At 48.9% G+C, this 27,579-nt stretch overlaps 1 protein-coding gene across 2 annotated transcripts in view; it reads left to right on the top strand.

Moving 5' to 3' along the window:
• Window positions 1–15,588, top strand: part of LOC101429838 (transmembrane protein 132B) — a 398,604-nt gene extending 383,016 nt beyond the window's left edge. The window contains exons 7-10 of one of the 2 annotated variants that reach the window (XM_071209744.1): window positions 3,917–4,187; window positions 6,391–6,582; window positions 7,498–8,642; window positions 12,758–15,588. In XM_071209744.1, the coding sequence (XP_071065845.1) occupies window positions 3,917–4,187; window positions 6,391–6,582; window positions 7,498–8,642; window positions 12,758–12,770 (1,621 nt within the window). In that variant the 3' untranslated portion in view covers window positions 12,771–15,588. Of the gene's footprint in view, window positions 1–3,916; window positions 4,188–6,390; window positions 6,583–7,497; window positions 12,669–12,757 lie in introns of those variants that run through there. The other variant, XM_058281218.2, reaches the window with a different exon arrangement.
• The last annotated feature ends 11,991 nt before the right edge of the window (window positions 15,589–27,579 follow it).

Genomic DNA, 27,579 nt, shown 5'->3' with positions numbered 1-27,579 from the left:
CAAACTCCCAAGAAAATATTAGGAAATTGAATCCTGTAATGTATTAAAAGAAGTATGCAGCATGACCAAGTAGGATTTATTCACAAGACTAGTTCATCATTTGAAAATCAATGTAATCCACATTATCAAAAGGCTAAAGAAGAAAATTATATCAGTTGATGTAGAGAAATCACTTGACAGAACTCAACACCTTTCCATGAAATAAACACTTCAGTCAATTAGTAATAGGGGGAGTTTCTTTAACTTGATAAAGAATATGTACAAAAACCTACAGTTCACACCATACTTAATGGTGAAAGACTGAATCCTTTCCCTCTAAGATTAGGATCAAGGCAAAGATGTCCACTCTCACACTTATTCAGGGTAGTTCTGGAAGTTGCAGCCAGCACATTCAAGCAAGAACAGGTAATAAAAGGCATACAGACTATAAAAGAAGAAATAAAACTGTCTCTCTTTGTAGATGATATGATTGTGTAGAAAATCTACCAAAAAAATCTGGTAGAACAAATAAGTTAGTTCAGCAAAGCAACAAGATATAAGAAAAACATAGAAAAATTAATGACCTTTCTATATAGTAACATTGAACATGTGAGAACCTAAATTAAAAACACAATACCATTTGTAGTTACACCAAAGAAAATGAAATATATAGTAATGTAACACAACATACAGGATGTGTATGTTGAAAATTGCAATCTAAAGAGATCTAAATGTACGTCAAGGTATACCATGTTCACATTTATACTAAAATCAGCTCAAAAGGACCACAAACTTAAATGTAAAACACAAAACAATAAAACTTTTAGACATAAATGTAGGAGAAAATCTTCAGCTATAGGGCTAGGTAAAGAGTTCTTAGATTTGATACCATAAGCTTGAATCATGAGAGGGAAAATGATAAATTGGACCTCATCAAAACTGTAAATGTTTCCTCTGAGAAAGACTACGTTAATAGGAGGGAAAAATAGTTTGTACACTGGGAGGAAATGTTTGGAAATCATATATACTGCAAGGGACTGCATATAGAATATTAAAAGAACTTGTACAGTTCAACAGTAAACAATTCAACAGTGTGCACAAGACATGGACAGACATTTTACTGAAGATGATATGCAGAGCACAATTAAACACATGAATAGGTGTTCGACATCAGTAGACATTAGGGAAATGCAAATTAAAACTGCAATAAGATACCACTACACACCTATCAGAATGACTGAAATGAAAAATAGTGGTGTTTCCAAATGAGGTAAGGCTACGGAGAAACTGGGTCACTCATCCGTGCTGTGGGGAGTGTAAAATCGCACAGCCTTCTGAAAATAGTTCGGCAGTTTTCTTTTCAAACTATACATTCCCTTACCATACATTACCTCAAATGTAGTCTTTCGCATTTATCCCAGAGAAATGAAAACTTACGTTCACTCAAAAACTTGTGTACAAACGTTCATGGCAGCTCTATCTGTAATATCCCACACTGGAATCAACCCACATGTCCTTCAGTGGATGGATGAGTGAGGAACTGTGGAAAGCTAAACGATGGGATACGACTCAGCAGTGAAACGAGTGAACTATTAAGGGAACTATCTCGGATGGAGCTCCAGGGAATTATGCCGAGGGAAAAATGTTAGCTTCAAAAGGTGACATCCCATATAATTCCATTTACTCTGACGTTCTGCAGAGACCAAAATTACAGAAATGGAAAACAGATGAGCGATTGCCCTGGGCTAACAGTGGGGAATGACGATATGAAGGGGCAGGATGAGGGAGTGGTGGAGAGAAATGGAACAGATCTGCATCTTGATTATGGTGGTGGTTACATGGGATAAAACTGCAAAGAGCCACACAGCAATTGGTCAGTGGTCCCTAGAACTTTCAGGGTGGTGGGATGACGTGCTGTAGAGAGTGGGTGTAAGGAGTCAGATGGAGCGGACCCAAATCTGCAGTTTCCCGTGAGGAGGCTGCACAGCTCACCACGCTGAGCCTGGGTTTCTCTGTGTAAACACAGGACCATATTTCATGGCTAATGTGAAACGAAGGGGGTCAGCTATAAAGTGGGAAACAACAAGCAGGGGGTGCAGACGGCCTGGCTGGGCCCTGCCTGAGCAGGCGACTCCTGCTGACTTCAGCGGAGGCACCCCAGGCGTGGCCTCCTCGTCCGCCCCCTCGGGGCTCTTGTGGAGGTCAGATGCCTCATGTCACGCGTGTGGCGAGCCCCCAGGATTCCAGAGCCTTGGGCCTGGGCCTTCACACGGAGACGTCAGTCGTGCCCCTCCTTCCCTGACACAGCTCCCCACCCTGGAGGGTCACGGGAGAGGCGGCAGCCCCCCACCAAGCCCTGTCAGGACAGCACGCAGGGCGGGGCTGTTTTGGGAGGAGGCAGATGGGATGTCAGGGGGGTGTGGATAGCAGGCCTCAGGGGAGGGCCTTGGCTGGGTGGGCCAGGCTGGTGTGCTCAGGGGGAAAGGAGAAGCAGGCGGGGCAGTGGAGGTGCCCTGCTCATCCCAGGCAGCCTGCCTCGCAGCAGCTTGGCGCCTCCAGCAGGGATTTCAGGGGAGAGCAGGGAGGTGGGAGGGGAGAGGTGCCCTGCCGCCTTCAGGACGGTGAGCTCTGAGGGGCCGTCTCTGCCGGGTGTGGAGCGCCCCAGCCCAGGAGGAGGCTGGACCTGAAAGCGGCCCAGCTGGGGTTCAAGGGCCGACTTTGAGGGAATTCCCAGGGGCCCTTCCCCGCTGCCCTCACGCCTGGGCCTGTTGGATCCTCGGGCAAGTGGTTATTTTCATTCCTGAGGTGAGGGGTGGGGTGCCTGAGTGGAGGCCACGCAGGGAGGCGTGTGTGCCAGGGGGGCCCTGAGCCTCCGCAGAGCTGCAGCACCTACTCTCCAGTTCGTTGACTTACCCAGGTCAGCTGACAGGGAGGTAAGGAGGGTCAACCACCACACCAGGGAACGGAGAGCGTCTACAGCTGCAAGCAGGAGAATCCCATCATCAGCCAGTGGGATCTAAGCCCCCTCTCGATTTAGAGGTGGAGGGGACATCACCACCCCAGGGTGCTCAGGATGGAGGAATAAAATAAGGATTAGAGTAGACTTCCTGGTATTCTACTATAGAACTACCGTGACTCTAGCAATGGAAGAAATTGTAGCATTGATGTGGAGACAGTGGTCACGGGAGTTCCTGAGGGCCAGGAGAGGGAAAAAGGTGTGATATGGGGGCATTTTCAGGACTTGGAGGTGTCCTCCATGATATTGCAGGGACAGATGCTGGACAGTATATATCCTGCTGTAACCCACTGAATGGACTGGGGGAGAGTGTCAACTCCAACATGAACTATAATCCATGCTATGTAGCAGTGCTCCAAAATGTACTCATCAAATGCAATGGATGTACCACACTAATGAAAGAAGTTGCTGAAATGAGAGGGGGTAGGGTGGGGAGTGGGTTGTATGGAACCTCTTATATTTTTTAATGTAACATTTTGTGTGATCTATGTATCTTTTAAAAGAAAATGGAAAGAAAAAAAAAAGGTCAGCAGACAGTCCTCCAGGCAGAGTCACCCTCGCCTCAGGCCCAAGGTTCCGCCTCTGTCACCTGCGGGGAATTATTTTAGAATGACAAACCTGCAGGACCCAGAGGGCAAGGGCAGGGCCTCTGCCTGCTGGTGCTGGCCCTCCTGCCTTCCTGGCCCGGGTCCTCTGCAGGCCTGCTCCCGGCTCCCATGGCCCAGGCTGCTGGCAGCCCCCGAGGCGCACAGCGATCCCCAAGAGGAGCTTGGGACAGCCGGGCGGTGAAACCACGGGCCAGCAGGTCGGGCAGGCACAAGGGCCGTTTCATTGCTTTCCGTGTGTCGCGTGGAGCTGAAAAATGAGGGCGTGAAACTGGGCAGTGGCAGGGCTGATTCTTTTTGGCACATTTGCTTCCAGGCCCACCCGGGAAAGCGAGGACGAGGACGACGAGGAGAAGAGAGGGAGAGGCTGCTCCCTGCAGTACCAGCACGCCACAGTCCGCGTCCTGACCCAGTTCGTGGCCGAGTCGCCCGAGTTAGGGCAGCTCACCTACATGCTGGGGCCCGACTGGCAGCTGGACATCACCAGCCTCGTGACCGAGTTCATGAAAGTGGAGGAGCCGAGAATTGCTAAGCTGGAGGATGGCCGGACCCTGGTGGGGCGAGAGCCAGGGATAACCACGGTGCAGGTACAGCCGGGCCCCTCCTGCTGCCGCCCCTGGTGCCAGGCGGCGCGAGGGCACCTGCGAGGACGCTGTTGTGCGGGCGGTGTGCATGTGGGTGTGCCAGGTGCATGCGTGCAACCGGCATGTGTGCGAGGGGATCAGGAGAGGAGCAGGAGGAGCAGCAGTGCTCATTGAGGCTGATAATCTAAGCTCAAAATGATTTTTGCATTTTAGGGAGAATTGAGATATCTAATTTCTTTTACCAGTGAAAATGAAATTAAACACACATTGTAAGCAATTGTTTCCCCCATATGATACTCTACTTTCTTCATATCACAAATGGAAGACTGTGGAACCTATGAGACCTAGTTTTTTTCTATCCTTGAAGTTTAACCATTTAGCTGTTATACTTTGAACAGTGGATAAAAAAGTTTAAAAACAATGTATTTGCACTAAATATAAAAACATCCATAGTTAAGTGCTTTCTATTTCATAATTATAGTAAAACTATTTTTTCTAGCCAATTTTGACAGGATAATTATGCAGAAATGTCGCAACATAATCTTTTCCTCCAAATTGAAAATATTCCTGCTCACGTTAATTAAGTCACATTTTGGATTTTGCAAATAAGTTCATTTTTGACAAAGCTGGATGATAAGTTTTTTTTTTTTTTTTAAGATTTATTTTGTATATATTTGTCTCCCCTCCCCAGTTGTCTGTTCTCTGTGTCCATTCGCTTTGTGTTCTTTTGTGTCCACTTGTATTCTTGTCAGTGGCACCGGGAATCGGTGTCTCTCTTTCATTCCATCATCTTGCTACGTCAGCTCTCCGTGTGTGTGGTGCCATTCTTGGGCAGGCTGCACTTTCTTTTGCGCTGCGCAGCTCTCCTTATGGGACACACCCCTTGCGCGTGGGGCTCCCCTACATGGGGGACACCCCTGTGTGGCACAGCACTCCTTGCGTGCATCAGCATTGTGCATGGGCCAGCTCCACACAGGTCAAGGAGGCCTGGGGTTTGAACCGCGGACCTCCCATGTGGTAGGTGGATGCCCTATCTGTTGGGCCAAATCCGCTTCCCCATAAGTGTTTTATTATGTATTAATTTTCTATTGCTGTGTCACAAGTTACCACGAACTTAGCACTTTAAAAGAGCACCTGTCATTAGCCCAGAGTTCCACACATCAGGAAGAAGGCTGAGCGAGCTCCGTGGCACCTCCGCTCAGGGTCTCCCAGGGCTGGAATGGAGGTGGCGGTTGGGCAGATTTGCGAGCAGGGGCTTCGGAGAAGAGCTATCCAGACTATTCTCCAGTTCAGGTTGTGAGCAGAATTCAGTTCCTCATGGGAGGGCCCTGTTTCCTTTCAGGATGTCAGCCAAGGACCATTCTCTGTTCCCAGGGGCTCCTGCACCCTGCCTCACCTGCCCCCATCGTCAGCCATGGTGCCCAGACTCTGTCCCATGCTGTGAACCTGCCTGACTGCCCCTTCTGCCATCAGCCGGGGAGGGGCCTCTGCTTTTTAAGGACTCACATGATTACACTGGACCCATACCTTAAGGTCACCTGTGCCTTTTAACAGAACGTGATCACAGGAGTAATCTCTCTAAGCACAGACTCCAAGACCAGGGCAGGTCGTCCTTGGGGGCCGTTCTAGAAATTCTACCTAGCACATGCTTTTCTCCAGGTTTCAGTCACCACTGGTTGCAAATTAGATGGTTAATTAGGAGGGCCGGCTCTTCAGGACATCACGGGTCCCTTCCTGCCTTGTTTAACCGGTTTCCCCGTTGACGTCACCATGGCCCACGCAGTCATCGTTACTATTCCGTGACGACCACACAGCTGCCCGTCAGAAGACACGTGAGCAGGAGAAGGTGGCTGAGCCCGATTGAGTTTTACCACATTTCTGTTACTTTCAAAGTATAAGTATTTATTGGGCAAATGTTACTCTTTGAGTGCCCAGTACCCACATGGGCATCTAACTTTTATCAGAGAATATACTACTGCTATTATCACATGAAACAAGGAAAAGACAAGACCAGGGTGGGCTTGGTAAAACTCCTTCTTCAGTGGGTAGATGTAACTCAACAATAGCATAGCACATGCCTAAGCCATTCCCGTGAGCACGTTCACTGAGCAGAGAGCTGGGAGAACACACTGAGGGAGATGTCAGTTAAGGAGTTTAAAGTGGCTGCAGGGAGAGGACACATGAACTTTCCCGCTTGCTTTCGAAGGTTCTCTCACCTCTCTCCGACTCCATCCTGGCTGAGAAGACAGTGGTCGTCCTGGATGACCGTGTCACCGTCACAGACCTGGGCGTGCAGCTCGTGGCTGGCTTGTCTCTTTCCCTGCAGCCGCACAGAGCAGACAGAAGAGCCATCGTCTCCACAGCGACTGCGCAGGATATTCTTCAGGCCCCCCAGCAGGTGAGCGGCCAGGGGCCCTGTGTCCCTGGTTAGTGGAAACGACATTCTCTCCCTTACCACACCCTGCAGAGAGGATCCCTGCAGCACTTGCAGCGAGGACTGGTGATTCCTGAAGCTTCTTCCCGCTTCTTTTCCATTGTGTCTTGTTTCTGAGAAAAGAACACAGTGGTTTGGATGCATTTCCTTGTTTTACACATTTGCACATGAACCACCTGCCATATGCCATTTGCTTTCCAGTGGGCTTCCCTGTGCTAGGTGTGGGCTGCTGCTAGACTGCACAAGGGATCTCGTGTTTTCACTTTCCCCAAAGCAGGTGTTTTCTGGTACTTGGAAACTGTTTGAGCTGCTCAAACAAGCATGGCTAATAGGCACCAAATTGCTATTGTTTACTGAAATTATTGTCAACTCTAAATTTCTCCTCCATCTTTAAACTTTCAGCGAGTCACTTATAAAGATGCCAGGGATGCCATGTCTTTCAAGCAGTTCAGTCTCATAGTGCTGCTTTCCGCAGGTACTCCAGCCAGTGCATTGGCTTCCTAGTAGAGAATGTTCAGTGTGATGCTAGCCTGAACAGTAGCCTGAGTAGTTGTACCTGAAATTGATTCAGATGAATTGCCTGATCTTTCAAATGTTTTTGGAAAGGTCAAAGTCAAATTCTGTTGTATGGCATGCAATAAATTAATAGACATTGTACTGTATTCATTGAAGTATATTTTTTATTCCTTATATTCCGGTGGGGCTAAAGTACATTATTGATGCCAGTTCAAGGCAAGCCAAATTTGTTCAAGATTATAAAACATAGTTTATTTTTCTCAGTTTGTAAATTTAAAGAATAATGTATGGGAAGTCATATTTTTGTTTGCAAACATGAAGGAACCTGATTATAACATAATGCTTTGGTTTCATTTTTCTTAGGAAGCAATAGTCAGTTCTTGGATCTTGTTCAGTGATGGTTCAGCAACACCTTTAGACATTTATGATCCCAAGGATTTTTCAATCACTGTCTCGTCATTGGATGAAATGGTGGTGTCTGTCCAGCCAAACCTTCAGTCCAAATGGCCAATCGTGGTTGCAGAGGGGGAAGGGCAAGGGCCCTTGATTAAGTTAGAACTTATGATCAGTGAACCTTGTCAGAAGACCAAGAGGAAGAGTGTTCTTGCTGTGGGTAAAGGACATGTCAAGGTCAAATTTGAACCAAGTGTGGGTGAGCACCAAGGAGGCACCAACGACATCGAGGGCATGGATCGGGAGTATAAAGGCCATCTCAGTAACTCCATAGAGCGAGAAGGAAACCAGGAGAGGGCAGTTCAGGAGTGGTTCCAACATGGCGCATCTGTTGGCCAAGGGGAAGGTGCCAACAAAAGCACAACGCCGCGGTCTCCCATGGAGGGAAAGAAGAAGAAGCTACTCAAGAGCGGTGGTCCAGACGCCTTCACGAGCTTCCCCACACGCGGGAAGTTACCCGAGCCCAACAGTCCTGGTGACCTGACGGTGACCTCCAGGGGGCTAACTGACCTGGAGATCGGCATGTACGCCCTGCTCTGCGTCTTCTGCCTGGCCATTCTGGTCTTCCTGATCAACTGCGTGGCATTTGCCTGGAAGTACAGACACAAAAGATTTGCCGTGAGCGAGCAGGGCAACATCCCCCACTCCCATGACTGGGTCTGGCTGGGGAACGAGGTGGAGCTTCTGGAGAACCCCGTTGACATCACGCTCCCGTCGGAGGAGTGCACGACCATGATAGACAGGGGGCTGCAGCTCGGGGAGAGGAACTTCCTTCTCAACGGCAGCTCCCAGAAGACTTTCCACAGCCAGCTCCTCAGACCTCCTGACTATGTCTACGAGAAGGAAATGAAGACTGACCCAATAAACCCTTCGGGCCCCAAGAGGAAGAGAGTCAAGTTTACTTCCTACACCACCATTCTCCCCGAGGACGGCGGCCCGTACACCAACTCCATCCTGTTCGACAGCGATGACAGCATTAAGTGGGTCTGCCAGGACATGGGGCTGGGGGACGCCCAGGACTTCAGAGACTACATGGAAAGGCTGCAGGAGCAGATGTGAGCGACTTTCTTATGTTCGTATTCACCTTTATGCCTTCTGTTTTTTGAATGGTGGAGCGGTGAGTCTGATGAGCAATAGGGGATGATTTGACACAGCTTCATCGGTGGAGGGCTGGTGGGATCCTCTCTAAGCAAGTAGCAGAGGCCTGCAGGGTGAAAGCAGCTGGGCTTAGTTGGGGAAATGCTTCTAACACAGCCACATGTAGGGACTGGAGAAATCCTAAGACAACAGTTTTATATACTGCCTGGTACTAGCTCAGTGCGAATGTAATAAACCTGACCCCACCGACATTGTTAGTCATCTAGTAACAAAAAGCCGTTTGGAATTAGGAGAGATTTGGGTGTTGATTTTTCTATTCTAGACCTTTTAAAGCACAGCGGACATTTCTTGCCCTTGGCCTGAGATTAGACGTATGTGAAAGATAACTGAATGTAGCTCTCCTTGTTTGTTACGAGCACGGCTCATTATTTTTATATACATTTGCGCCTGCACTTGGTTCCTTTGACCTCTGGAATTCTTTTTTGAAACATGAAGAGAAGAAATTTCCGTCTTTTCTTTGAGATCTGTTTGATTTCCACATGCGTTTTCCTCCCCGGGCTTTGCCGTGTCGTGTTACTTCCTGGTGTCCGTGCAAGATGTCAGGTGTTCTTCAGTTTCCCACACTCCAGTGTTCAGGGCCGTGGCTCAGAAGCTGGTCCTCACGTTCTCTCCTCCTTCAGACCTGGACCAGGCTTTTCCTTAAAGTGCGAGTGACATACCCTGAGGGAGGGTCATCTCTTTACAGTGTGCTTCATGAAGTGGCAACATTGGAAGTAAAGTTGTGAATCACAGACCAAACATTTCGCCTTATCCTCTGCTTGGTGCAAATTCATGGGGAACTCCTGGGGCCCATTTCTGAGGGCAGCAAGGCCTCAAAACAGCTGTATCTATCTGAATACTTGCGGTCAATACAATTTATTATGCCAGCTGAACGCTCAAAGTAGAATTGATATACACAGAAAGGAAATTGCTTAGGAAATAGCTGTCCATTAAACCTCCCATTTTTTCAGACCAAAAATAAAAATAAGAAAGTAAAATACTTCAGCCCAGCAAAATAGAAATTCACCCATACAACGATCAAAACACAACAAAAAATTCCTCAACCATGATTTTGGCAGAGATGAAACCTTCACGGAGAGTGCACCAAGGGAGAAAAGCAATGGGATGCTCAAAGGAATCCTAAAAATAAATGACTGTTCCAGAGCATAAGAAGCAGTTGCTATGAAAAATCACCACAATTGGAAAATCCGAGTGGCAAGAGGGAAAAAAAGGTGCCTCCCTGCGTAAGTTTTAAATAGAAAATGTTATTCGAAGAACAGCATGAGTGGTGTCAACAAAGCATGATTAGGAAAATGTGACAACATTTTTATTAAGATGGGGTTGCTGGCAAAACACACACTGGGCTTGTATGCCCCACCGTAAGCTCTGTCGAGGCATTTGTATCTCTGAGAAGTAGAATGTTGAGGACCAAAAGGTAGAAGGAGCTGCAGGAGCCCTCTGGGCGGTCCTCTGACTCCAGTTGGCTAGTTCCCAGGAGCTAGTCCCCAGGAGCTCAGTCCCCCCTCTTGCGATAGGGTCCCTGGTAGGGTCAGCATAGCCCAGCCTCTCTCAGGGCTCCTCTCGTTGGCAGCCGTAAGGCTCTTCTTGTATCTTTTGCCCATAGGGCGACAGTGTGTTGGTGGACAGTGCGCACATTACAGGTGAGGTGCCTCTGACATCCAAGGCAGGTATTCGCTTGGTCCTGTGTTACAGTGAGGCTTTGGAACTGAAGCTGGTCAGGTTGCAAGAACCCTTAAATTTGACAAGAGAATGGAGCCAGGAGACCCAAGGCAATTGCTGCAGAAGGAATTTCTAGAGATGGCAGGCACCTTGTAGGAAGAGCTCCTCAGCCACAGGAAGGCACCACTGCCCTTCAGAGTGTGTGGTGGAGGTGGCCTCACCAACGCAGCGGGCGAAGAGAGGCTCACGAGCTCCTTGGCCCGCAGTTCTCTAAATGAGCCCTGCTCCCTCTGGAAGACGTGGCCAGTTCTCTCTCTGTGGAGCCTCCACATTTGGCCCAGGTGTTTCTGAAACTGAGGGTCCTCAGCTCAGTTAAGGGTGAGTGTCCCACACAGAGCAGGCTGTCTCCTACTGCAGAGGATGGCTTGGGTGTGCGGTGTCGTTTGGGGCAGGCTGGGGAAGCAAGAGAAACTACCATCCTGGGGACTGCCGCTACGGCCGCCTGGTGGTTAGAGCAGTTCCAGTACCATGAGCCTGTGCGTGCTGGACGCGGTGCGGGAGCAGGCGTGGGCTAAGAAGGCTCAGCCGGAGTGACCCTAGATCACCTTTGTTCCTTTATGAAAAATCTCAGACAATTCAAAATGAGAAACAAGTGGAAAGGCTGGGGAGAGGGGTCCCTTTTACCATACAACACACATATACACAGATACAAATGTGTGTGTGTGGATACTGAAGAGCACGAGAATATTGAGTGGGAATCATCAGTGACTTTCAGTTGTTCTGATTTGGCATGGACCTTATTCAGATTAACAGAACTTAAATTGAAGTTTTATCTGTTCTAAATATTTTCTGCTGATTAGAATCCATGGCCTTGTTTTCCAACTAGTCAAAACTAATAGACATTACATCCCCAAATATCTAAACTAAAATGGAGGGGCGGGGGGAGGAACATAGAATATTTAGTCTTGAAATCGAATCCCTTGGGGCCTTACATCTGCCTGTTCATAGCAGAGCTAGCCATAGTCTTACTCTAAATGAATAACTTGAACCAAACAATATTTATCAAGTCCCTTCCATTCCATAAGAGTGGGTCAGATGCCTCCTAAAGCAGCACCAGCTGTGACGGCTGTGGGTCACACGGGGGGCTCAGGCACTCACGGGGACCACACGGCCTAACCCCTAGAGATCATGAGAAGACGGTTCCCTGGCTCCAGACAGGCTGCTGCCGAGGCCGGAGTGCAGGGGTGGAGAATCGCCTGCCAGGGGAGCGAGCTGGAGTTTCCTCTTGGACACACTGCAGTTGACAGCAAGGAGAGAAGATGCTCAAAGTTTCTCCCAGAACACCACCTAGCAAAGTCCACAAAATGCTACATGCACCAAGAGAGGAGAAACAGAACTTCCTAGCTGTCTTATATCGCACACCAGCAAGGTCAAGTTTGCAGACTATAACAGCCTTTAAAATCTAGCCAGGTGTTTCTGTTTGAAAACATCAATGCAGGGGAAATGATGGATTCATTTTTGTCCCATGGCCACAACTGTAGACTAAATCTTTGGTACCTTGATGATTTCTAAGTCCTGGATAGCCTGGCTTTGTGCGCTTCACTCCTCATTCTTCAGCTCTTCCAGTGTGGGAATGTGGGGACCACAGTAAAGCCTGTCCATTGGAGGACTCAGTGCAACAGCAGCTCCAGAGGACACCTGCACGTCCCCTCAAAGATGGTCTTGGCCCCCCGTTTCAGTCTCTGTACTAACGAGATAAATGGCCTATAAACTAGGTAACCATCTCCTCCATTAAAATTATGCGTGTGTAATGTAATGCATATCCTCTGTTAACTAAAACGATAGAATGGATGGTGGAAAAGTTACACTGAATTATGGAGAGCAGATATATATGTGTGTAATATAACATTGAGAGGTATATCAGAATAAGTACATTTTAAAATAAAAGCATGCAGAGCTGTAGCTTTTAAATGTACAGACATCCCACTCAGAAAGATCTAAACTGATGGGTAAAACACTGAGACATAACATCGTAAAATGCACTGACTTGGGAATCCTGTCCTGGAGAGGACACGCTCATGCTGGGATTGTTGATGGAAATACTGGAACACTTTGATCTTACTCTTCATTACTTTTGGGTTATTTCTTTTCTTTTCTCTGGAAATATTTCAGAAATAAAGTGACTTCATTTCCCCATATAAAGGTATATTCTAACCACAGGGTAACGCATCGTTTTTAACATAAAAATAAACATTTAAATATTCTTTGGTGTTTCATTATTTTATCCATACTTCTCTTTTTCTTTTCAGCACCTGTATGATTTGACTGTGTGTATGTTTTCTTTTCCTTTCAGCCAGCGGTTTTGACACCCTTGATGCAGTAATAAATGGAAACCAAAAGAAAAGTGTCTTAAAAGTTGCAAAGAGCTTTTCCCTTCTCATTCTCCCAGCAGCCTGGGTAAAACTTTTCTACGATGTCTCAGGAGGAGGGACTTTCTGCCCCCCACACACACTCTTGAAGCTCACGTGAACTACCTGGCGTGCTGACTTTTGGGCAGCTCCTGACTGCTGCTGTGCTTGGCTTGTTAATGGCTCGGTTTTGAGTATGTGTTTGGGGCAGAGGCTTGTTGGACCAAGGACAGGGGTGCTGGGAGCCCAGAACAGACAGACCCGTAGAGACGTAAGAAAAGCACAAGATGCTCGAGGACCTTGCTTGCGTCTTGGAAGACTGGTGGGTGCGTTGCCCAGGCCCCACCTGCTCTGTTAGGCCTGCACTTCCTGAAACAGCTAGCACCACCTCTGGCGTTTTGGCAAATGTCCCCCAGCTTTCATGGTGAAAAGGAATGTCTCAATTGCCAATCGCTTGACAGTCATAATGAATGTCCCAGTCCAAGGTGTGTCTTTTTCCAGATACCACAGATGTGATTTTGGTAACTGGGTGTAAACACAGGAATTGGCTTTATGAAACTGAGGCCGTGAAATAGCAAACAAGTGAGCCGAAACTCTCTCCCAGGGGAACAAGCCCCCCCCTGCTGTGCTGTCCCTTGTGAACGAGCACCCCCTCTCCCATACACACACGGTACCAGCCCTCAGCGCTCTGGGGAGTGTTTGCCACCAACAGTCTTTTCCTTGGAAAGTAGGATGACCAAGACATGGGCCAAGCCGGTTCCTCCAGATCTCAGTACACATCTGTGCAGTGTGGTAAAATTGATTTCAGAAAGAAGAGGAAAAAGTAGGGAACAAGATTTGGGAAACCCTTTAGATTTAGATTTTGTGTGTGTGCAAAGTGCAAACCCTGCCTCACATTTTGTTGGTGTTGAAATTCTTTGTGCCTGTTCCTTATGGCTTTATATGCTAAATGGGTTTTGGTGGTAATGGTTCTTTGCTTTTAGACATGTTTAAAAATACTTAAAAACTTCAGAAAACACTAACCTGGGCTTCAGTGTTTATAGACAGTTCTGTGACTCAAGATGTGAAGAGGACACTGTCCGTTTCCAGGTGGGAAATCACAGTTCATGGGCCTTAAAGCAATTGGGGAGATTCTCCTTCCGGTCCAAGAAAGCAATAATATTATCAATTCCCCAAACTGGACATCTTCATGTTCTATAAGATGCCTTCAGATTTTCTTTGGTTTTAATTGTTGCACTGGATTAGCTCTTTATATAAACAATTTTAATTTTAATTTAAGGATTGAAGTCTGACCTTTTTATACATCTACACTGCCCATCGGAATAAAACACTTTATAAACAGCAAGGTGGATGTGGCTTTGGAACTCAGGGTCTGTGTGATGCTGATTTCCTACCCATTTGAAAATATTTTATTTCTTTAGGATGTCTTAAATTGCGTTTAACCTTTGGCCAAAGAGCAGGAGCAACTTCCTACTTTCCGTTGTTAAGGTTGGAGCTACATTGTCAGGTCCTCTGTGACTAAATCTAACTCACGGAATGAAATAATACAAAACGCTAGTGTAGACACTGCCCGTGTGACGTAGTTAGTTCACTTAGAGGAGCTTCCTTAGAGAGTCTGCCTTTCCATTCCCAGCATGATCACTTTCCAGTCTCCATTTTATCCATGTATATTCCCACATAGAACAAGCTTTTTCCATCCATTCCCCTGAATCCTGCAGGCTGAGGCAGGGAGAGCCCATCAGGCGTTGCCACACATGCCCCTCCAGGTACACAGTACGTCCATTTCTCTATTCTGGTTGCTGCCAGTTAGCCCTAGGTGCACCTGTAGATTCACATCTGACCAATGACCTCAGTGGCACCGTGCAAGGAATTGTCCCTCAGCAACCGGTTCATGAGCCAGACGGAGCCGGGACCGGCCCAGGGAGGGCTGAAGGACAGCCTCTTGGCACCCATCGCTGAGGAGCTCCCTTTCTGTAGCCATCCTCCACAGGAGTCCCTGGCCCGGCCTTGTAGCCAGGCGTCAACTTAAGATTCAGCTTGGATTCCAAAAACAAATCCATCGCCGAACCCCATGACTGGGGTGGGCTAGTTATGCCCCACGCGTCACGGTGGCTTTCAGCAAACGCTGGAACTGTGAAAAGTACGAGCTGAGCCTGGAAAATGAAGTCCTAAAGAAATGACCAAACCCAGGGGGAAGGGGTGGCTGTAAGAGACGGTGAGAAGTGCTCCCATGAGCTGAGGTCCCTCCCACAGGTCTGTGCTCTTGGAGGGAGGCATGTGCGCCTCCCCAGTGACAAGTGATTTTTGCTGTGTTGCTTGTCTCTGATGTGTGTCTAAGAGCATGCTGACTGCTCAGCGTTTTGATGTGTGCCCCAGCCGGTAGGCCCGAGCCACAGACTTCTCAGGACAGGTGGGTCAGAGCCTGGCTGCAGAACGCTGGTGGCCAGCCCCCATGGCCCAGCCTCCCTGTGTCTTTTGGTGGCTCCAAGGCAGCAAACACGGTGGGAACAGATGTCTGGCATTTGATGAAAAGGTGTTATCCCTACTTTCCATTTTTCTGAATTATTTTTCCTGGTGAATGCCAGATATTAAAAACCGAGCATGTTGCTGTAACATTGTGCTTCCATATGCCTTTGGGTTGTAAAGTGTATCTTTTGCATATTACCATGGTTTTCAGTGTGACCTGCTGTATAATGTTCCCCAGCACATTTAACATATCTGTAAAAGCACTTCCAAAAAATTTGAAAAAGAAGAAATAAAACATGTTGGATGATTCCTTGTTATAGTAAAACAATTAATGGGTAGGTTCTAGGAAATGATCAATCTTCAAATAGGCGTCCAGGAAAGGATGTGAAGTCCTTTGTTCCTGTGAAAAGACAGCTGTGTCTTTAGGTCTTGATGCTCGTGTTTGGCTGCCACCTTGAGCGTTATGGAAAGGAATGGCTTGAGTGCGAAGATGAGAGTCCAAGGAAGAGTCTTGTGGTGTGGCCTGGAGGAGATATCACCTACCCTCGCTACGTTAGGCTGCCACCTTCCAGGAAGAAGACAGTTTTGGCCCCTGAGTTTCTATAGTTAAAGAGTGCAAACTCAATTCTTGGGAAAGCCTGGAGTCCATTTGTCTTTAAAACTTACGAAGTTGCATTTTAACAAGAGAAAAAGCTTTACTTACAGCAAGGGGAAAGCCAATCCTCTATAAAATAGGAGTCTCAGGAAAACTATTATTCAGTCTGCAGATGTGTAACATTTAATTCCAGAACAACTACATGCTTCTGTATATTGGGTCTCTACTCCTGCAAATTTTCATCAGAAAAAGAACCGCCCCCCCCCCACCTCACTCCACAGCTTGCTGTTTACAATTTGTTGCCTGAGCTAGGTTATGCATGACTCACCCACCCTCTGTCAAAATCCAGCTTTAGAAAAGCAAATGCCTTCCAAGACAGTGTCAGGTGGGCTATCAAGGTACCCCTGGCAGCCCGAGCCCGTGGCCAGGCTCCTAGTTCACTGTGATACTAACAGGTGGCAGTGGCAGCGTCTCAGCCGGCGAAGTGACCAGCACTGCTTTAGACATAAAAAGGCGCCTTTAAAAAACCTTCTCCCCGTCATGCAAAGGGCAGAGACTTCAGTGAAGGAAGGGTGGCTGGAGCACACGTGTGCCCTCTGCCTTGACTCTCCTTTAGATAGTGAGCTGGCCCAGACTGCGGGCAGCAGCCCCGAGGGACTGGATGCCCCTTTGGAACAAGGCTGATCTACACACACACACACACAAACACATACACACGCACACACAGCAGGTGAGCCTCCCAGTAACTGAACTCGAATCTGGACTGAACTGAACATACAGGAGAAGGCTGCTTGGTGCCGCAGTCCCATGCCGTGGTACATTGATGTTTTGGTAGTCTTTATTTCGTGTGATGCAAGGGTGCATTTTGCATCCAGATAGTCTTCTTTCAAACCTGCAAGGTTAAAATGGACAAGGCTGAGGCTGAGAGTCCTTAAGTGTTTTAGTTTTTCATAAGTTGCAGGGGGGAGCTTGTATTTCCCGTTTTTCTCATTTTATTTCCTCCAAGCAGCTCTGCAGCGCCCCTTTCGGCAGGAATCAGAACGTGTATTTGTGTTTTTCAAGGGTGACCGAGCCTGTTAACTCTCTCTACCTTGAGAAGGGGCTCAGAGCTGGAAACAGGGGAAGACTGAGCCTGTTACACTCACCACTGTCCTGCCCCAGGGACAGCCCTGTCCTGCGGGATGTCCTTGCTGGGATGGCAGGTCCACACCGGAGAAGGTGTCTGGTCCTCAGCCTTCCCATCTTGTGAGGGCAGCTCTGGGCGTCCTGCCTGTCCTCGGGTCACCTGGAATCCACACCTGGTGCTTGGAGACCACTGGCGGCCGGCAGGCAGCCGAACCCCCTTCCCCACGGGGCCCTTTTATGTTAGATTCTGAAACATGATGAAAGCCCCCTCCCCAAATGGCTAAGAGACATTTAAGGGCCTACAAGACTTCCCCCTATGCCAACTCCACCCGTTCTTAAACTCAGAACCCGTGACAATTTCATGACATTCGAGAACAATTCCGGTGAAAATGTGCAGGTAAAAGGCAAAATCGTGTTCCAGGTTGAGAAATAGTTCTCGCAAAGCCAGAAGCCCGTGTGCTTGAAACATAGGGGCGGGAAGACGGCTGGGGCCTGGCTGGGCAGCTTCCCAGAGCAACTTGGACTTGAAACTGTGATTCCTGTGGGGTGGGGGGAGTTCAGTGACCCCAGCCCTTGGGGCTCAGGAAAGCGTTTGGGAGCTGGAGAGGGCTGGTGGTTGCACAGCATCGTGGCTGTACGAAAAGCCACTGAACTTCACACTAGAATGGTTAATTTTATGTTATGTGACTTTTACCTGGAGGGAAAGGGGGGACAGAGGGAGGGATAGAGGGAGAGGGAGAGAACAAAAATCGAGCTACAGCCAGGGACTGGGGTGCAGGATGTTTCTTCACCCAAAGCTTTGGGGCCATCACGGAGGCGGGGCCTGAGCAGCAGCAGCCAGGGTTTGGGTGCAGGGGATCCTAAGAAAGAGGAAAGAGGAGAGTGTGGGGGCGCTGGGGCGAGTAGGCTGAAGGGGAGTCAAGTGCAGTTCTGGCGGGCGGGCCTGCGTGGGTCGTACACCAAGTCCATCGCAACTAACAAAATCGGCCAGACGCGAGGATCCCAACAAACCAACAAAAAGCACGAAAAAACCATTCCTCGACCCCACCTTGGGAATGCTTTGTAATCTTCTTGATTAAAAATCTTGGCGATTTTCAGAGCACGCTTAAGGTTTTAGGAAGTACAGCCTTAACGAAATATTTCAAGCTTTCCTTAACCCTGCTTTTTCACTTGTACCCACTTTATTGTTTTTTTCCCCGATTGTTTAGATTTTAATTCATTAATTTATTTGCTTACTTTGGGCTAAAGCCTATTGAAAGCCTGAAGGACCATGTGCATACTTTGAGAAATGCTGCTTTGGAATGTTCTCACAGTACACTAGAAATGCAGACTCTCCCTTGTTAGCATCACCGAGGCTTGCAGGACATGAGGCACCGCGTGGGGAGAGGCTGGCGCGGGGGGAGAGCCGGCCTGCTGGAGCCCCTGCTGCCCTCTTGAGTCCACTGAGCCTTGGCTGTGCGTCAAACACACATCCGAGATCAATAAGCGTCAGGGCTGTCCACCAACCCAAACCCGTCCAGGAGTGAGACGTGGGCAGGGAGGAGGGGGCTGCTCAGCCTGAGAAAATTCAGGTCCTTGTTAAGGTAAGTGAAAAAAGGAAGTGCTTTAATATAAATGGGTTTTTACAAGCACTAGTCTGTCTCTCATTGACCCAACCACTAAGGAGACAGGCTCCCCAGGAAACTCAGGTGAGCTCTTTCAACCTGGGCCCACTTTACTGTTTGCTTATAAAGGCTATATTGAAATATAATTCTCATGATGCACAAATCAGTGTTTTTTAGTATGTTCGCACTATCACCATAATCAATTTTAGAACATTTTTATCTCTCCTTAAAGAAACTTCACACCCATTAGTAGTCATTTCCTATTTGCCCCCAACCACCCCAACCCAAGGCACCCACTAATCCACCTTCTGTACCTACAGATTCACCATTTCTGGGCATTTTCATAAAAATTGAGTCATACAATGTGTGGTCTTTTGTGACTGGCTTCTTTACCTAACATGATGATCAAGTTTTAGCCTGTATTAGTGCTTCATTCCTCTTTATGGCTGAGAAATAGTCCATTGCCTGGCTGGACCATGCTTTAGGTGTCTCCTCACCAGTTGATGCACACATGCAGTTTCCGTGTCTTGGTTAGGATGCATGATGGGGCTACGACCTTTTGTTGACATGGTTTCATTGTGGTGGATGTGCGTTTTCATTTCTCTTGGATGTGTAACTAGTAGTGGAATTTCTGAGTCTTGTGTAGTATTTTGAGGAACTTGCATTCTGTCCTCTAACCTGTTAGCACCAGTTTACATTATCACCAGCAGTGCAGTGAGGGCTCCAGTTTCTCCCCGTACTCGTTGTCTTTTTTTATTTTAGCCATGCTCATGGGTTTGAGGTAGAATCTCATGTAATTATTGATGTGCATTTTCCTGATTCATTGTGATGGTCAACATCTTTTTATGTGATTATCGGTCACTTGTATATCTTCTTTGGAGAAAGGTCTAGTCAAGTCCTTTGCCCTCCTTTAATTGGGTTATTTATCCTTGGATTGAATTATTTATTCTGGATACTAATCCTTTGTTACATATGACTTGCAATATTTTCTCACATTCTGTGGGTTGCCTTTCCACTTTCTTCATAGTGTCTTTTAAAGCACAAAATTCTTAATTTTGATGATGTCTAGTGTATCTATTATTTCTTTGATTACTTGCACTTTAGGTGCCATAACCAAGAAATCATTGCATAATCCAAAGTCACAAAGATTTACACCTATGTTTTCTTCTGAGAGTTTTATAGTTTTAGCTGTTATATTCAAGTCTTTGATTCACTTCCTGTTTTGTTTTGTTTTTTATATGGCATGAGATAAGGGCCATCAGAATACCATGTTGTCCCAGAACAGTTTGTTGGAGAGACTGGTCTTTCCCCATTGAATAGTCTTGGCACTTTTGTCAGAATCAATTGACCCATAAATGTCAGGGTTGATTTGTGCACTGCCATTTCTATTCCATTGATCTGTATGTCTGTCCTTAAGCCTGTACCACAGATGACTGTAACTTTGTGGTTGACTTTGAAACTGGTTATTGTGAGTCCTCCAACTTTGTTCTTTATTTTCAAGATTTTCTGGGCTATTCAGAGTTCCTCACATTTCTATATGAAATTGTAGGATCAGTTTGCTGATTTTTCTCAAAAAGTCAGCTGATAGGAATTGCTTTGACAGTATAAGGCTAAGGAAGCTCCCTCTATTCTTAGCTGGCTGATTGCTCTGTTCATGAAGGGGCATTGGATTTTGTAAAATGCTTTTGCTCCATCTACTGAGGCTGACCGTGTGTTTTTTTTGTCCTTTATTCTATTGACATGGTGTATTACATTGACTGATTTTTGAAAGTCATTACCAACTTTGCATTTCTGGTATAAATCTAACTTGATTTATGATGTATAATCCTTTGTATGTTGCAGGATTCAGTTTGACAGTTTTATGCAGAGGATTTTTATGTCCATATATGTAAAATACATTGGTATGTATTTTTCTTATTAGGCTTTATCTGGTTCTCATATTAGGGTAATACTAGCCTCATAGAATGAGTTGGGGGATGTTTCCTGCTCTCCTGTTTTTAGAATAGTTTACAAAGAATTGGTGTTAATTCTTCTTTAAATGCATGGTAGTTTTCATCAGTGAAGTCTTCTGGGCCCAGATTTTTTGGGTGGATTTTTAAAATTTTTTTTGGATGTTTTTACTTTTTAGAGTTCTTTTAAGATAATCTATTTATCCTAGAGTCAAATTAAGTAGTTTTTATGTTTCAAGTAATCTGTTTCATTTTAAGATACGTATCATTTTGGCATACAGGTTTTCATAGTATTCCCTGTAATCGTTTTGTGTAAGATTAAGAAATATCCCCTCTTTCATTTCTGAGTTTTGTAATTTGAGTATTTTCTTTTTTGTTGGGTCAACCAGACATAGATTTATTTATTTTGTTATTTGTTTTTAAACAACTGACTTGGTTTGTTCATTTTTGACATTGTTTTCCTGTACTCTGCTTCTTTAATTTCTGCTCTGATCTTTATTATTCCCTTCCTTCTTCTTTCTTTGGTTTGAATTTACTCTTCTTTGTGTCTTAGGTAGTCCATCAGGCTCTTGATGCTCCTCCATCTTCAGCTCTCAATTTCTCTCGAGGCACTGGCTTTAGCTGCCTTCTGTAAGTTTTGGTCAGTTGAGTCTTCATTTTCATTCACCTCAAAATGTTTTCCTAGAAACATTTTATTTCTATTTACATGGAGTTCAAGAGTCGGCAGAACAGATCCACAGGGATGGAAATCGGAGCGGAGCTTGCGTCGGGGCAGGGGGACGTCGATGGGAAAGGGTGAGGGACATGTCTTTCTCCTGAGCAGGAGGTGGCTACACTGCCAGGGGCCTTTTCAAAGCTCACAGAACCTCGCACTTAAGACCCGGTGCATTTCACTGTGTGCAAATCATCCTTAAAATAAGTAACGCTGTGAGAAAAATAATCCTCAAAACCAAACAAACCAGGCCAAGCACACACCCCTGGGAAGGCGCTTTGTGCTCCCACTCCTGCCCTTGGAGCCACATTAGCCCCATCTTAATGCCCCCCCCAAACAGAGAAACAAGCAGGAAGCCTTGGAGAGCCGGGAGGCTCCTGTGCCCTCTGGAGGCAGAATCGCCTCTGGGCTGCCGGGCAAGGGTTTAGTGAGGAGAGGAAGGAACAGGCGGCAGGGGCGCAGCGTCCCACCACGGTGCCCTGCGGGGAACGGCAGCCTGGCATCGGGCTGGCCCCCAGGCTTCAATCCCCCCCCACATGCTGTGCAAGTGCTGTCATTTCCTGTTGCGTGGGCCAGAGTGGTGGGCAGCCCTCCCCCTGCCTGCTGGTGGTTGTCCCTGGTTGCCAGGCCCCTGGGTTCCCAGTGGAGCATTTTTCAGGGGTCTGAGAGGATTGTGGCCCAGCAGCAGGGGACTGGCAAGCAGAGGCCACAGCCTGTCACTTCCAGCTCGTCCTGGAGAAGCTGGGGGGCGGGGGGCTTCGGTAGTGTTGCCTGAGGCTTGAGACAAAGGTCAGGTTGCACTGGGCTTCCTCGGGAGGTGTCGTGGCAAATGCGACTATATATTGTTTCATGGAAAACACTCAACTAATGGAGGAAAAAGACTGCCCAAAGATTTTTTTGTGCAAGTTTTTAAAAAAAATCTTAAAATTCCCAACGAGCTTGGCCTGATTTCAAAAGCGTATGGCTAACTTGCGTCTCTGTCAATGAAGCCAACTCTGAACAAAGTAGACGCACTACATTTGGCAACAAGTAATAAAAGTTTGAACAAGTCCGTCCCTGTTACTTGAGAATAAAATAGACCTTCTCAAAGAAGAACTCAAGAAGGGCCCCCTAACCTTTTAACCGTTTTTGGCTCATATTCAAAGGTGTCTAGTCCCTGGAGACAAACCAGAAGTCCCCCAGGGCTGCAAAAATAACTTAAAGCCCTCTTAGAACAACCTCAGATGCCACCCGTGGGTGGCTTTGGGGAAAATTCTGATCTTCAGAAAGTCCAGTCTGCTTTCCCAGGAAGTGAAGAAGGGAATGTAAGAGCAAGGGACCAAAATGAAGTGACCGCGACGCTTGACAGCTCGTTAATGCACAGAGGGAACAAGCTCTAGGGGTCAGTGTGCCTCGGTGATGGGAACCTGCCGGAAATGACAGCAGCCTCTGCCTGCGAGAAGGTACCTGGAGGGCAGCAACTTGGAAAATCGCATAGAGTGAGCCCGAAAGGGGAGAGCACCTGAGCCATCACGCAAGCTGTTGAGTAGAAACTGCTTTATGAGCTCAGTGCATCTTTAAAACCAGGAAAAGACAGGGAGTTACAAAATATCTGAAGAAAAGGCAATAAGCAAAGCATTTAGCATTCCAATTTAACTGCGAACTCAGCCAGCATCTCTAATTTTAAAAAATGGAGTCCGACAATGAAATTTTGAAACTTTGGTAGAAAACGCCAACGCAACCTGAATTGTAGCCACAGGTCAGGAAATTCTACAGAAAATTGCATGAGGGGAAGATTAACCACTTAGGGCCCAAGAAGGCCTTTCCACAGGGTGTATAAACCCCTGAGAAGCCACAGAAGAATTAGAAGACAAGCGCTCCTTTTATCAAAGCCAAATCGCCTCTTAGGGGAAAAGAACCGAGGCAATTGCCCGGTGGCCCTGCCCAGTGAGAGAAAGCTCGGGGACGTAGAGAGAGCAAATGGACCCGGCAGACACGGAGCAGCTGGAGCCGGGTTTAAGTCCCTGCTGTTCCAGGGGCAGACCTTGAGATAAAAACCTCGAGGACATTGTGCTGAGTGAATAAGCCAGGCACAAAAGGGCAAACGTGTGATCTCCCTGGTATGAGACAATTAGAATAAGCAAACTCAGAGAGCCAGAATCTAGAATACAGGCGAGCCAGAGATAGCTTGGGGTTAGCGAACGGGGACTGATGCTTAATTTGTGCAGAGTGACACTTTAGGTTGATTGTAAAGGTTTGGAGATGGATGGCGGGGATGGTACACATTGTGAGGGTAATTAATAGCCCTGAATTATACAGGTGAATGCGCTTAAGATGGGAAACTTAAGAGTGTATATGTTAGAATAAGAATGAAAAGATAAAACATAGGACTATATAACACGGTGAACCCTATTGTAGACAGTGGACTATAATTTATAGTGCAAGTATAATAACGTTCTTTCATGGATTATAACAAATGCACAGCACTGTTACAAAGTGTTAATAATGGGGTGGTGTATAGGAAAAATACACCTAATATAAACTAAGGAGGTAGTTAATAGTACCATTTTAATAAGACTATTTTAATAAAATAGTTTTATTAAATACTGTTAAGTACTATTTTAATAAAATAGTATTTTAAATAGTATTTTATTAAATATTATTAAATAATAATATTAAATATTATTATTAATAATAATAATCAGTTGTAACAAAGGTACCACACCACTGCACAGTGCCAACAATAGGGGGTTATTTGGGTGTGCTGATTTTTTTTTACATGATTTTTCTGTAAACCTACAACTTCTCTAATTTACAAAAACAATTTTTTTTAAATAGGACATACGGCCCTGGCGGTGTATTGGGTGTTTTAAGTGAGGTAATCCATGTAAATTACTTCACACATTGCCTAGAACATAGAATCTCTCAGAAAGTGCTGGCTACTAGTGTTAAAAAGTCAGGAAATTATTTAAAAAGTGCTATCATCAATTGTAACAAATGGTCCACCCGAGTGCAGGGTACTGGTCGTAGGGAGATACGTGGGAATCCCATGTTTTGTGCACGATTGTTCTGCAAACCCACAACTTTTCTAATTTAAAAACTGAAAACAAAGAACAACAAGAACGATGCCCTCCTGGCTCGCCCCTGCCCACGCCCTGCTGGCTGGCCTCGCCCCTGCGGCTCGCCCCTGCCCACGCCCTGCTGGCTCGCCTCGCCCCTGCCCACGCCCTGCTGGCTCGCCTTACACCTGAGGCTCGCCCCTGCCCACGCCCTGCCGGCTCGCCTTACACCTGAGGCTCGCCCCTGCCCACGCCCTGCCGGCTCGCCTCGCCCCTGCGGCTCGCCCCTGCCCACGCCCTGCCAGCTCGCCTCGCCCCTGCTGACTTGCCCCTGCCACACCCTGCCGGCTCGCCTCGCCCCTGCTGACTTGCCCCTGCCACACCCTGCCGGCTCGCCTCGCCCCTGCTGACTTGCCCCTGCCACACCCTGCCGGCTCGCCTCGCCCCTGCTGACTTGCCCCTGCCACACCCTGCCGGCTCGCCTCGCCCCTGCTGACTTGCCCCTGCCACACCCTGCCGGCTCGCCTCGCCCCTGCTGACTTGCCCCTGCCACACCCTGCCGGCTCGCCTCGCCCCTGCTGACTTGCCCCTGCCACACCCTGCCGGCTCGCCTCGCCCCTGCTGACTTGTCCCTGCCCACGCCCTGCCGGCTCGCCTCGCCCCTGCTGACTTGCCCCTGCCACGCCCTGCCGGCTCGCCTCGCCCCTGCTGACTTGCCCCTGCCACACCCTGCCGGCTCGCCTCGCCCCTGCTGACTTGCCCCTGCCACACCCTGCCGGCTCGCCTCGCCCCTGCTGACTTGTCCCTGCCCACGCCCTGCCGGCTCGCCTCGCCCCTGCTGACTTGCCCCTGCCACGCCCTGCCGGCTCGCCTCACCCCTGCTGACTTGCCCCTGCCACGCCCTGCCGGCTCGCCTCACCCCTGCTGACTTGTCCCTGCCCACGCCCTGCCGGCTCGCCTCACCCCTGCTGACTTGTCCCTGCCCACGCCCTGCCGGCTCGCCTCACCCCTGCTGACTGGCCCCTGTCCATGCCCTGCCGGCTCGCCTCACCCCTGCTGACTTGCCCCTGCCACGCCCTGCCGGCTCGCCTCGCCCCTGCGGCTCGCCCCTGCCCACGCCCTGCCGGCTGGCCTCGCCCCTGCGGCTCGCCCCTGCCCACGCCCCACGAGGCTGAGCCCTCCAGCCGGCTGCTGTGGCCCTTGGTTCATCCCTGCGATGAGACCTGAGACACAAATAGACCAGAAGCGCTACATGAAGATGCCAAGCAGCAACCACCCCGTTAGTTTGAACAAACAGGTCATCTGCCTCCTCTGAGACGAGGGCTTCTGCACTAGATTACCCAGCGAGGTTTGAAATGGAAAACCTAACCATTACCTCATAAATACTGGGGTCCAAAAATTCTCAGGAAATTCTCAGGCCTATGCATTCTGTACACAGAAGTTCACATCGTCCCATCCGCAAAGGGAACTGCTGGTGACAGGCACCGTCCCAGGCAAGCGGGGCAGACAAACTCCCAGGGAGCTTATATTTTGCAGGGAAAAGCCAGACAATAAACTAATCAACAAAGAAATACACAGTAGGTTGGGCAAGGGCAAGTGCTATGGGGAAGAGCGACGCGGGGAAGGTGTCCAGAGGGTGACTGGTGGGGGGACAAGGATCGGAAACAAGAACAGTGAGCAAAGGCCCGCTGGCGAGCTGGCGTCTGAGCACGGAGCTAAACGAAGGGAGCAAGGGAATGTTCCAGAGACAGGGAGGAGCAACTCCCGAGGCCTGAGTGGGGCACTGGCCCGGCACAGTCGAGGCCCAGCGGGTCGGCCAGCGCCACCCCGGTGGGGAGGGCGGCGGGGGCAGCGGCTCCAGATGCAGTGTCTGGTCAGCGCGGGGCCTGCTAAGGCTCGATGAGCGGGACCCACGGCCAAGGTAACCGTTCCTGCTGTGTGGGCGTGCCCGGGAAAGGGGCGCCTCCAGCCTGGGAGGCCGCGGTCAGGTCACCGGCCCCGGCTCCTGCCGTGCGCAGGGCTGGACCTCAGGGTGCTGAAGGGCTTTCCGTCTCTCCAGGCTCTCGCAGGCAGAAAGGTGAAGGCACGCCCGGGGGGCTGCGGCCTGCCCACCTTCCTTCCGTGCCCCCCTTCCCGGGCTCAGGCTCAGAAGCCCATCAGCAGCCCTTGCTGCCCCAGAGAAAGATGTGCTGAATTCTCTACACATGCAAATGGATTCCGAGTGATACTGTCGATTTAGGATGATAGGATGCCAGGAGATGATGGATTTAGTACTTGAAATATCAAGCCCTAGTTCAATGACGAGGAAGCTGTGCTGGGTCTGGAATCCGCACTTTGTTGTCTTGGGTAAACACTCATCAGGCGGTGGCGACGGGCTCTAAGTAGTTAGGGCTGGGGGGAATGAGATCTCCGCTACTGGAGCTGAGCTTGCTCGTCCTTGAGGCCAACGCCGAGAAGTGCCCCAGCCGCAGGACGGGGCCGTGGGAGGCGCTGAGGACAGCTCTCCTTAGCTCAGGGCGACAGAACTGGGTCAACAACGGGAGGTGACTGAATGCACCAGGACTCGGTTAATGGAAAGCGCCCAGGCCCTCCCCCGCCCCAGCAGAACCTGCCGGCAGCCAAGGGGGGTGCTGCGCTGGGTGGGCCCCGCCCCTTACGGAGCCCTAGCGCCCCCCCAACCCTAGGCGCCGTTCTGGGGGTGGAGGGAAGGGATCTTCAAGCGATGCCTTCCCTCCTCCAGGTGGCCCAGCGAAGAGAAGCGCTGAGCGTCCCCTCCCAGCCGCTGCCTAAGACGTCCTCAGGGATGGTTTTGCAAAATCGCTGGACTCTGCAGCCCCGTCCCCCCACAGCAGAAGGTGCCCCCAGGATCTGTAAGAGGTGGCATCTCTTCCACCTGTGCCCAGGGACCCCTCCCTCCAGCCCCCGGCGCCTGGGGGGACAGGCCCAGGCTGGGGCTCTACCTGGCGGCCCCATGGCGCCCCCTGGCGGCAGCGGTGGGACTGCAGCACAGGTGTGCAGGTCCAACGGGGGCACACCTGGGGGGCACACCTGGGGGCATACCTGGGGTGGGCGCGCCCAGAGCTGCCTCCCTGCCTGCTCGGCTCCCCTTCTCTTTCACTTTTGGCCCAGGTCTGTCTCCTCCCCTCCATCCTCCATCCTCAAGCCCCCAGTAACCGCCTGGGGTCTCTCCTCAGAAGACCCCCAGGGCTCAGCCTGCAGTGGCACCGCCCGGGGACCGCAGGTACCCCCCCGAGGCGCGCCCGGGGCAATCCCACCTC

Source organism: Dasypus novemcinctus, chromosome 19 (genome assembly GCF_030445035.2).
Source record: "Dasypus novemcinctus isolate mDasNov1 chromosome 19, mDasNov1.1.hap2, whole genome shotgun sequence".
NCBI classification, from domain to species: Eukaryota; Metazoa; Chordata; class Mammalia; order Cingulata; family Dasypodidae; genus Dasypus; species Dasypus novemcinctus.
Note: the sequence above shows the minus strand (reverse complement) of the source record. Positions and strands in the feature narration are given on the sequence as shown.